The 12,637-nt window shown below is 43.4% G+C and overlaps 1 protein-coding gene across 2 annotated transcripts in view; it reads left to right on the plus strand.

Moving 5' to 3' along the window:
- iqch (IQ motif containing H) overlaps nt 1-12,637 on the plus strand; it is a 114,357-nt gene that overhangs the window by 24,190 nt on the left and 77,530 nt on the right. For both annotated transcript variants that reach the window (XM_055661419.1, XM_055661420.1), the window contains exons 7-8: nt 567-704; nt 2,960-3,174. In XM_055661419.1, the coding sequence (XP_055517394.1) occupies nt 567-704; nt 2,960-3,174 (353 nt within the window). The remainder of the gene's footprint in view (nt 1-566; nt 705-2,959; nt 3,175-12,637) is intronic.

Raw genomic sequence — 12,637 nt, forward strand, 5'->3', positions numbered from 1 at the left:
GCAACAATTGAGTCCCCTAGAGCAGGGCTCAAACATAATTATGCCCTCTTCCAAGCTGGCACATTTGCTGTCCTAATTCTGTCCCAGTTCCCTCACATTATGGCTCAAAAACCCATCCTTATAATGTGTACTTGGCATCAGTTTCTGAGCTTGTCCTTTCCAAACCAAGATTGAGTGATTTACGATCTTCTGAAAAGCTTTTTTATTGCGCTTTTGAAGAACCATTATTTTGTGATGAACTGTTAAGCATTGAAGAATGTTGTCGTTTATGTTTTGACCCTCTTCACCCTGCCACAAAAGCCTGGCCCCCTTCCTCATTAATTGGACGTGTGGCCTTTTACCAGCTACTGGTGGAATCATTTTAATTACACCTTAGCATCTTGAACTGGCCATGATCAAATTCAGGCCAATTAATCTGGATTGACCTGTACCTATATTAAGGAGGTGAGGCCCAGAATCTACTTCACAGCACTATCCAATTTACTACATCTACAACATACTGTTTTCTAATAGAGTCATCCTGCAATATTTGCACTTATATTTAATAATATTTTCTTCCCTTCTAGGTATTCTCAGTTTGACTGAACGTGGTCTCATTCCTCAAGGATCTGAGTTGACCCTTAACCCATCTCCTGTCCAACACAAACTGGCTATTATGCATGACTGCCAAGAGAAATACAAAAAGCCACCTCCAGAAATATATGGTAAAAAAATAAATAATAATCTTCGTCTTTTCATCTAAAGTTAAACTAAAATATGTATGGTGTAGAACTAGAACCATTGCACGGTTTTTAAAGTCCGAGGTGCCATTTGAGTTGATGCCGAGTTAATTGCTCTTGTTCACAAAAACATTTGAGACCATAATGTTAACTTTGGGGCCTCTGGATTACTCCTGACTGTTTCTAAATTCCCTCCCCTAAGTGATTTTATATACATATGTGTAAGTGTGTATGTATGTATACATGTACGATGGAAGAAAACTGTTTGCCTGATTTGTAATATCCAGCTGTGTTGAACTGTCAAGATTCACTGTCTGGGTTCCCACACATAGAAACCACAAGCAAAGTATTGAAAGGAAGCTGCCTTTGTTGAAATCATTCTTCTTATTAAAAATAACATAATTTTATTGACATTAGTTGTTAGGCAAAGAAAGAATGTAAAGAAATGCAGGAATATAGATGATATGTAGTGCACAATTCATTGGTATGATATAGCATTTTGCTGCAGCAAACAGTGGCTACATTATGAGGAACTGCAAAATATGATGCATGTCTTATAAGTAACCTGGCTCATGAGAGGGAAAGTCATGGATGAGTTAAGGTCAGTGTCACAAGTAAGGTATAAATCATCATCCAATGGGTCTTTGTAACTATTCTGTTTAGGCTATACATTAAAAATTAATTGGGTAGTGATGTTAAAAAAAGACTAGTTTACTGGTGCACTGTATTCCTTTGGGCTTTGGTTTCAGTGTGGCTGGTGGCAATGCTAACCTGAGTCATTGTACCACAGGGTAAGGATTGAGAATGTTTACTCTTTCAACCTTCCCCTTAAACAACTCTCAGAGGAAAATAGAGTCTCAATAATTAGAATCTGAAATCATGTAATTTTCATGAACTATTAAAAGTACTTTTTCCTGTAGTTACAGTATTTCTGGCAAACAGCTTCGTGAACAATTACTTTTTTGCAAATGTAGACACTGTTTTACAGGTAAATACCATTGGCAACCTGCATGGAGCAGACTGCCAGTGGTACTAAATTAAATGCAGTTGTCACCCGACTAATCAAGAAGATTGACGACTGCGTTCTGTGAAAGATAATTAGGGTCAATCCTAACCAGAAACCAGATAAACAGGGAGATTGACTCTCTGCTAAAATCCTGATCCGATGCTTGGACAAGAGGGATGCCCCTTTTTGTACAAGAAGGCCTAATATAATCCGTAAGGCTATCAGGAATGCCATGAGAGAACAAAATGTTGCAAGGCATGACATGGATGTTATCAATCAATGTTTGACCTTGAGCCACATACATTGTGGGTGGACCAAGAGAGGTGAGGAGGAGATAGACATAGAAATCTAGAAAGATTTAGGGAAGGACTTATAGTTTAGTGCCAACGCAGCTAAGTATGGCCTCTAAACGGTGGAGCAATTAAAATTAACAATGCACGCGATACCATCATTAGCGTAAGTTTTTCAAGATTTAAAATTCAAGGGCCTTACTTCAGCTCGATATATGTGTCTGAAGTTTTATAATATAAATAAAATTTGCAAACTTCAAAATTATATTAACACTAGACCAAGTCTGCTCCCCCAACGTACCCGTCCACTACCCGTAGCCCCCACGGGAGGCGTGGTCCTCCAACTCAACCCGTTGCCGAAGGTAAGATTCGAGCACTCCTCAGCAAAGATCATAGCTCATGAGACTTCCCCAGCACTAGAGTTGAAAAAAAATCCCAATAGCATCTTCAAAAATAAATGCATTTGCACTTGCTAGCTAGCAGATCTCAGTGTACTTGGATAGCAACAATGTTGTGAGCAGGGCTAAGCACAGGGAATAGGCGAAAGACAGTTGTTTTCTTCCCAGTTTTTAGAGATTTTTGAACTTTCATGAATAACTTGAGAAATAATGCAATGTTTGATTTCATAGGATAAATCTCTACCGGAATATGTTAACATTTTACCGTTAGCGCTTCGTTTCTCCGAGTAGATGTGATCGCACACAAACAAACAAATAAACAGACAGACACACGCACGCACGCACGCACACACACACAACACACACACAACACTTATTAAAATCCTAACCTTAGTGAAATGTTACAGAATCACATGTGTGGCTGAAACAAGGTCCCGCTTATGATCAGAAAATTTGCCAACATTTTTTTTATTTTTAATTATTGTTTGTAATCAGTATAAATAATGTAAAATCTTCTAAAATGAAATTGCTGTTACTGGTTTCCAGGTTCTTACCCTCAAAAATCATACTACGTAGTGATTAGTGAGTCCAGTCCTGAAGAACCGAAACCTCTAGACAGGTTGACTTCCAAACCACCACTCAACAGGGGCACTGTTACTCCTGCACCTTCTGTCATGACCACATCGTCAATGAAGGACTACAATGCAGCTCAACGTCTGCTTGATAAAGAAATAGTGCCATACGACTTTCATGAGCCAAAGGTATGAAAAGGTAGAATAATAAGATAGTTTAAAAGTGTCTTTGCAGTGTTGATCTTCAATATTGTACTTCAATATCCTAGGGTAGCGATCCTTACCATGAGCCTTCCTGTCGACTGTAAAGGGCGCTTTGCAGGATATTGGGTTAACATTGATTGAAACTTAAGAAAATGGTTTTGATTAATCAGGTGAAATAAATTGTTCGCCTTTGTGAATAAAATTGCATTACTGAGCAGAAGTGGGTGACTGTGACAAAAAGATTGTCAATTCATGCAAACATATAACACATAGTTTTTGTAATTTCCCCTGGGATCCTGTTTACTTGCCGTAGTCCTCAATTAGATCATTCGAATACAGGAATGTGAACAAGTAAAAGCCTTTCAGCCTATGTAAAGCAGTCCAATTATAGAGATCATCTATAACCTTTGACCGCTTATTATGGACTTCTTTGCTTCCTATCATGCTCCACTATCATGAAAATGTTGCAGCACCATGTAAACTACAATTTCCCTTCCCATCATATAAAGCTCCAAGGTTTTCTTTAAAATAATTTGTTGGCCTTGAGTGAATTGCTTTCTTTGGGAGACGTTTCAATAATGATGGTCAGGGAGATGAAATGGGATTGGAGGAAAGCATTGTGTGGTCAATCCATGTAGAGTAATACTGTGGGTAGACAAAAATGCTGGAGAAACTCAGCAGGTGAGGCAGCATCTATGGAGCGAAGGAAATAGGCAACGTTTCAGGTCGAAAGCCTTCTTCAGACTTAGTAATATTGTGATGACAACATCTGGCATAAGCAACTGATGTATTTCAGTACATGCAATCATGAGAACCCTGATAGTCATGCACGTGAATGTTTCTTACCAATATTATTACAGTTTTCTGTAGCATTTAGATCAAATCATTGACTATAAGACGGATCAGCCTAGAAATGGATGTATACCCCAAAAGGTGCTCTTCAGGATCATTGGTTTGTTGCTGCAACTATAGTCAATGCTCATTTTCTTTTGCATGCCATGGATCAATGCTGGATCCAGGATTTAGTTGGGTGAGTGGTTGGAGACTGATCAAACCATATTGAATCTGGGGGTCAGAGAATGGAGGGGATCAGGGGATGAGATCAGTTGCTACGTCGGTGAGTAGTGAAGAAAGTGTAGTGATACCAGACTGATTCCTGGGATGTCAGGACTGTCTTATGAAGAAAGACTGGATAGACTTGGTTTATACTCTCTAGAATTTAGAAGATTGAGAGGGGATCTTATAGAAACTTACAAAATTCTTAAGGGGTTGGGACAGGCTAGATGCAGGAAGATTGTTCCCGATGTTAGGGAAGTCCAGGACAAGGGGTCACAGCTTAAGGATAAGGGGGAAATCCTTTAAAAACCGAGATGAGAAGAACTTTTTTCACACAGAGAGTGGTGAATCTCTGGAAACTCTCTGCCACAGAGGGTAGTTGAGGCCAGTTCATTGGCTATATTTAAGAGGGAGTTAGATGTGGCCCTTGTGGCTAAGAGGATCAGGGGGTATGGAGAGAAGGCAGGTACGGGATACTGAGTTGGATGATCAGCCATGATCATATTGAATGGCGGTGCAGGCTCGAAGGGCCGAATGGCCTACTCCTGCACCTAATTTCTATGTTTCTATGTTTCTATGAAAGATGAGAAGGTAGGCATTTCAGATTACCCAAGTTGAATCCAGTCCAAAGTATCAATACCACGTTACTAAAAGCTGGTTCCTCCAGCAGTGCCCTGTGACAACTATTACTAGATAGATAATATAGATTAATTTCCTGCCAATGATTTGATATGCATCTGATGTGAAGGTTGATTCATATGCAAGGGTTGTTTGCGACTGTTAAATGTCTGGCACAATTCCATACAGTAGATTAGTTTATTATCATATAGAGAAGCATGGGGGACCATAATGATTCAGAGCGATCATTAGAGGAAGGAGGTGTCAGTCAGAGACGGACGTAGGGGGGTGGGACTGAGGATAGAGCGAGGTGATTGGAGGAGGGAGACATCCTGGTGGATCAGGAATCGGCCCGTTCGCAGGGCTTTTCATCGCCTGGTGCGGCCGGTTGCGGGATCTTCCACTGCCCCGTGGTCAAATTGCTTCGTCGAGGCGATCGAGGCTCCCGATGTTGAAGCCCCCGTGAACGGGTCGATTGAAGCCCAACGATTCGGGGCGGACGAAGCTGCTGTTGCTGGATTTCGGAGTCGGTCACCAACCAGGTCAGCTCCCGATGTTACTGTCCACAGGGCCCATGGCCGAAGCCTCGCATGTGTCAAGAAATTGTGTCCTCCCCATGTTTTGAGAGTGATTTCCGTGCCTGGTATGGTATGTCCGGATCTCAGACATCTAAGACAGTAAATACGCTGATGTGTATTATTGATCATCACATCAATGTGAAGGGAACCAGGTTAGGTTGCTGGTGATGCAGATGCCAAGGAACTTGAAGCTGTTGATCATCTCTACAGCAACTCCATTGGTGAGGGCATGGTTGTGTTCACCACCCTGCCTCATCCAACCCCCCACCCCCGCTTTCTCAGGTCGACAGCGAACTCGTTCATTTGCTGGAGTTAAGGGCCAGGTTATTGTTCTACAACTATGACACAGTTGCCAATCTCTTTCCTTTACATTGTCTCATCATTGTCATTGATCCCACCAACAACTGCGGTATCATCGGTGAACTTAAAGATTGATGTACAATCATGGGAGTAGAGTACAGGGAGTAGAGCAGGGGGCAGAGTACACAACTCTGAGGAGCACCAGTGTTGAGGTCAGGGTGGAGGAAATGTTCTGACCAATATTAATTGACTGATGTCTGCCAGTCAGGAAATCCAGAAGCCCCTAGGGCCATGATCCAGGCTTGGAGAGATTAGTTTATTCGGTATTATAGCGTTAAAGGCTAAACTGTGGTCATCCTGACATAGATGTTCTTATTGTCAAAGTGATCCTTAACTGGAGTAGTGCAAGGGAGAAGTGTCTTCCATCGACATAGAAGGCTTTCTCATGTGAAATATATCATCATATTAACTAGTGAATTGCTGACTAATGGGTTTAATGGGTTTTCCTTGTACTTTATAAAGCATACTGTGAGTGATGTTTAAAAATTAATTACTAATTGAAGGAGTTGATGTTTCAGTTTCCTGCTCTCTAGCACATAGTAACCATAAGTAAAACAGTAAAATGGTTATTATTATTTAAAGGAAAAGATATGTAATTATACCAACATCATTATTTCTGCCCTTATAAAACTTTGCTCTAAGGCTAAACAAACATAGTCAAACAAACCTTAGACCTATAAGCTAGATTTAATCATTGCATTTGAAACCTTTTTCTTTAAATTTACTATATACTTTGCACTGTGGAGAAAGTTTACTGTAAATCAATAAGTAGGAAGGTTTTTAGAAACGTTTACAAGAAAGATACAAGTGGGGGGTTGATGGGATGGGTGATTGAAAGCACATTAAGGAATCATGATTTCAGAATTTTGTATGTTTAGAGAGCACTTTCAAATTGCTTAATGCAAATTCTACAATTGAATGGTGATTCCTGGAATATAACAATTCAAAATTACGGGAAGTTGGAAAGCCAATAGCTGTCATGTTATCAATTATGACTTTACTACCATAATTTATTTGTGGTTAAATTTTTGTCATGGTATAGTGCATGCACTGTGTAATCCATTTTTGCACCACAAAATCTGAGGACGGTGAACAAAAGTAAGTTATTCACCCCTTTTGCTGGATTTATTAAGTGAATCCCACTTCTTGGTTTACCCATTTTTTTGTAATTGCTTCCTTTCAAGTATGTATTCAATTGTTTTCAAGTTTTAGTGAATCTGCTTCTCCTGCCTTTTCAGATAGTGTATTCACCAGACGTTAGATGAAATAGCACACGGGAGCTTGATTTGCCACAGGTAGTCACTGCCCCATCAAGGCAACTCTCAGAGTAATATTAGCATTGGTTGTGACATTGTCATTCAACCATATTAGTTGCAAAACAAGGAGAAACTAACCTAACAAGGCTTGTGTCATTCACCAACATGTCTCCAAAATCAGTAGACAATTTCCAATTCATTCAGAAACAATTTAATACAAAACTTTCCCAAATAATTCTTCATGAGTCATAAAATCAAGTTACTGAAAAGGTAAAAAAAAATCAAATGCTGCAAATGCTAAAAATCTGAAAGTGCTGCGGATATTTATCAGGATGCGGAATGGTTATCGACCTGAAATGTTAACATGTTTCTATCTCAACAATTGTTGCCCGACTTGCTGAGTATCCCTGCATTTTCCGTTTTTATTAAACCAAGGTGCTTATTGGGATTTTGCCACTGCAAATTATCCTGAAAGAAGGGTAAACACTTTCTCAATGTCACTATACGCACAAATCAAATAATTATTCTTCTCATATGAATATTTTTAAAATATTCTTCTCGTTGCCTCATATTTTGTAGTAAAGGAACAGCACTCATTATCTCAAGAAAATCATACCACAAGAATTTAGTAAGATGCACAGCATTTATATTTCATAAGTGACTTTGAATCTTTGGTATCCTTAGTCATAAAGTTGGCAAGCCCAGTTGAAGAATTTGAAACGGCAAACCATGAAGTAAAAAGCTCAGATTATAATTTACTTCTTAGTAGTTTTCTGAAGTTAAAATAAAGATTGGGTCATGGATTTAAGAAGGTGAACTATCATTTACCGTAAAACAATTTAAAATCATAGAATTTTTAAACCATTATTGTGATACAATGATTTGCATAATTAATTTGTTTCAGGAACAGAGAGGTTGCACAACAGTAATTAGCACAGTATGGCATCAAAAATACAGTTACACATCATTTAACAAGGCTTAGCATCTTCAGCATTTTTTAAAAATAGGATTAGTACTGTCAAAAAGACTTGTTCTTCTGCAGAATATGCTGACATGGCCTTCACAATGCAATTAATTTTGGCTTAAATTCTAACTAAATACTGCTTAAAAAGTTGTAATTCACATAGTTACTGATGCTGTGTAGATAGCATTTGCAAACACTGCAGCTTTGTCGAAGAGCAGGCTATGGACCACCATTGGGTGAGAGTTGGGAGTGAGAAATTTGCGAGAGACCAAGCCCGAGGGAGCATCGCGACCGGGGGGGGGGGGGGGGGGGGGGGGGGGTGATAGGGGGGGGGGGAATAGGGGGGGCGGGGTGGGAATAGGGTGCCCCCTCCCATTGGTACGGAACATGTGCATTTTTCAGCTTGAAATTGTGCAATATGGTGCATACTGTAGTGAGTCTTATAACTTGCACTTGAATGCAATATATATGCTTTAAATTGGATTGGAGCGTTTTTGAAAGGGGGGAGGCTGTGCGATCACTGATCACTGGTCTTGGGGGTACCCGGTGAGGGAGTGGAGCAACCGAGTAAGAGAGTCTTAAGAGTCAATTTAATTGTCATTTGGACCCCTGGAGGTCCAAACGAAATGCCGTTTCTGCAGCCATACATTACACACAAATAGACCCCAGACACAACATAATTACATTTTACATAAACATCCATCACATAGCTGTGATGGAAGGCCAAAAAAAAAACTTATCTCTCCACTGCACTCTCCCCCCCCCGATGTCAGAGTCAAAGTCAAAGCACCCGGCTGGCGATGGCGATTGTCCCGCGGCCATTAAAGCCACGCCGGGTGGTGCGAGGTCGCACACCGGGTCTTGGTGTTGGAGCCCCCGGTGTGCGCTCGCAAAGTCCTGCGGCCATTCCAGCCGCGCGGGGCAGTGCTGTAGGCCCCGCTCCAGGAGCTCTTCGACCCCGCAACTCGGGCGGGAGAATTCGCCGTTGCAGAAGCCCCGAAAAGCGGTCTCCCTCCAGGGAGCCGCGGGCTCCCGGCGCCGCCGTCCGCAGACCTGTCGTTGGGGCCTCCGACTCTCCGGTCGGGCCGCAGCAGCAGCAGCAGCAGCAGCAGCAGCGCTCCTCCACCGCTCCAACCGTTCCGGACTCGGCCAGCCCCGCGACGGCGACGGTGAGTAGCACCAGAGTCCCCGGCTTCTTCCCGTTGGAGGCCGCTCCTCGTTGCGGCCCCAACGACGACGGAAACCCGACGAGAAAAGGTCGGGTCTCCAGTGCAGGGAGAGATTTAAAAAGTTTCCCCCCCCCCCCCCCCCCCCCACCCCCCATGACACACACACCCAACAAAAAATAACAAAAACTACATAGAAACACAGACAGAAAATAATAAAAACGCAGACAGACTGCAGAGGCCGCTGCTGGCCAGAGCCGCGCCGCCTACCGGAGGTAGTGGGGTGTGGAAGAAGGGTAGGAACTTTTTGAAATTTGATGTATTAAAATCTTGTTTTAGTGCACTGTAGAAGTATGATTTCAATGTTTTTTGTATGAAGTATTTTTAAGAGGTAACTTTTTAAGGGGTAACTTTATCCACACAAAGGGTGATGGGTGTATGGAACAAGCTGCCAGAGGAGGTAGTTGAGGCAGGGACCATCCCAACATTTAAGAAAAAGTTAGACTGATACATGGAAAGGACAGGTTTGGAGGTATGGACCAAAAGCAGGTGGCGTAGTTGGGACATGTTGACGGGTGTTGGCAAGTTGCGCTGATGGGCCTGTTTTCACACTGTATCACTCTATGACTACATTATACCTCCACGCATGAATGCTTCAAAATCAAGTGATTGAGTTTTATTGCCATATACTCAATCATAGAAACATAGAAAATAGGTGCAGGAATAGGCCATTCGGCCCTTCGAGCAAGCACTGCCATTCAATATGATCATGTCTATTCATCTAAAATCAGTACCTCTCTCCTGTTTTTTCCCCATATCCCTTGATGTCGTTAGCCCCAAGAACTAAATGTAACTCTCTCTTGAAAACATCCAGTGAATTGGTCTGCACTGCTTTCTGTGGCAGAGAATTCCACAGATTCACAACTCTCTACGTGAAGAAAGTTTGTCCTCGTCTCAGTCCTAACTGCCCACCCCCCCCCCATTTATTCTTAAACTGTGACCCATGGTTCTGGACGCCCCCAACATCGGGAACATTTTTCCTGCAGTTACAATAAGTGAAAATCTAGTAGGCAAGTAGGATGCTTTCACCAACCACCCCCATTTGAAGTCCACTACCTTCCACCATTTCTACTCAGTGCTTGGTACTTACTTCCAGCAGCCACTGGTTGTCCTCCAGGATGCACCGAGCCGCAGCCTGATCCATGCCGGTCACCTGGGCAAATTCGACACAGAGACTCTCTCTCTCTCCCCCCTCTCTTCCGCTCTCTCTCCTCTCACCCCCCTCTCTCCCCTGTCTCCCCCTCTCACTCTCTCCCCTCTCCCTCTCTCCCCTTCTCCCCCCCTCTCTCTCTCCCCGCTCTCCCCCTCATTCCCTCCTCTCTCCCTCCCACCTTACTCTTCCCCCTCTATCTTGTCCCTCTCTCCTCTCTCTCTCCCCCCCTCCCCTCCCCCCCCCCCTCCCTCTCTCTCCCTCTCCCCCCTCTCTCTCTCTCCCCCCTCTTTCTTCTCTCTTTCCCTCTTCTCTCTCTCCCCCTTCCCTCTCTCTCTCTCTCCCTCTCGCTTCCTCCTCAACCTCTTTCTCCCTCCCTCTCTATCTCCCCCTCTCTCTCCCTCTCTCTATTCCCCCCCTCTCTCTATTTCCCCCCTCTCTCTTTCCCATCTCTCTCCTCTCTCTCTCCTCTCTCCTCTCTCTCTCCTTCCCTCTCTCCCCCTATCTTCCCCATTTCTCCCTCCTCCCTCACTCTTCCCCTTGCCCTCTCTCCCCTCTCTTTCTCTCCTCTGTCTCTATCTCTTTTTCTTTGGCCCCCTATCTCATTATTTCCCCGTTTCTCTCTTTCCCCCTCTGCCCTTCTCCCTCTTTTACCACCCCTCTCTCTTCTCCTTCTCTCTCCCATTCTCTCCTACCTCTCTCTCTTCCCTCTCACCCTCTCTCACTCTCCCCTCAATCTTCCCCCTCTCTCTCCCCCCTCTCTCTCCCCTCCCCTCTCTCTCCCCCCCCCTCTCCCTCTCTCTCTCTCTCTCTCTCCCCTCACTCTCTCTCCCCTCTCTCTCTCTCTCATGCCCCCCCCCCCCCCTCCACCCCTCTCCCTGTCTCGTTCCCCTTCCCCTCTCTCTCGCGGCACAGAGACTCTCGCGGCAGCGCAGCGGCGCTTCCAACGCCTCCGACACCCGGGACATGCACTGTCTGGAGTGCTCCATGGCCAGAGCTGCAGCGAGCGACACGCCGGCCCCGGCAAACACTCGTCCGTCCCGGCCCCCCGCATCTGTTCCAGCCGCTGGTTCTGCTCCCATCCCTCCCGCTGCCCCTGCTCTCCAACACCCGCGGACCATGCAGTTTATCCGAGTTTTGACATTTTCGTTGATCATAAAATTTCTCACCACTGAGCGTGAGAAATTTCTGATGAGCGTGAGGACGTGAGAGTTTGCGTGAGGGCGTGAGTCTCACGCTCAAAGCATGAGAGTTGGCAGCCCTGGTGAAGGACCTGTTTCTTTGCTGTCTGACTGTATGATACTAATGGAACACACTAAAGATGCCAAATGGCCTGATCCTCTTTCTATCTTCCAGACAGTGATTTCTTAATTTTACATCAAACACTAAGTGAGGATGTGCATTGGTTTCCACATATGAATAGAAAAGAAAGGCATGAATCCAGAGTTGCATTTGCAAACAGCTCAGCGGCCATGTAGAAAGCAGGGTTTCTTTGTACTTCATGGTGACTTGGTTGGGAACCATTCTTGTTCATAGATAGACACAAAATGCTGGAGTAACTCAGCAAGTCCTGGTTTTTGTGTCTATCTTTGGAAAAAAAAAAATCAGAATCTGCAGTTTCCTGTTATTCTATTCATTGTTCATGCCTAATCGACATTTTACAATCCCACTTATCGAAAGTAAACGGGTAAAAAAAAGGCAATCAATGTTTGCAGAATTTTTTGTAGGAAAGAACTGCAAATGCTGGTTTAAATCAAAGATAGCACAAAAAGCTGGAGTAACTCAGCGGGTCAGACAGCATCTCTGGAGAAAAGGAATAGGTGATGTTTCGGGTCAAGACCCTTCTCTAGACTGCTATATAATATGAATTATACACTGTAAAGTGTATTGCGGGAAGAGTGATGGATATTAGAGTGGAAGGGAGTACAATTGGCAGAGGCTTGATGTACGTAATCAATAATAGCACGCACTCGGGTTAAAACGAGGAGATCTGGGAGAAGCCCAATTGCTTGGCTGCGAATTATTGGGGGTTTATTCTACTAGTATATTTGGGTAAAGTTGCACTTTCTATGATACAATACAATGTACAATACCGTTTATTTGTTATTTGAACCTCACATGAAGTTCAAACGAAATTTGGTTTCTGCAGTCATACAAGAAAAGAACCAAGACACACACCAACAGAATTCACACAAACATCCATCACAGTGAATCTCATCTTCACTGTGATGGAAGGCAAA

The sequence above is a fragment of the Leucoraja erinacea genome, chromosome 33 (genome assembly GCF_028641065.1).
Source record: "Leucoraja erinacea ecotype New England chromosome 33, Leri_hhj_1, whole genome shotgun sequence".
NCBI classification, from domain to species: Eukaryota; Metazoa; Chordata; class Chondrichthyes; order Rajiformes; family Rajidae; genus Leucoraja; species Leucoraja erinaceus.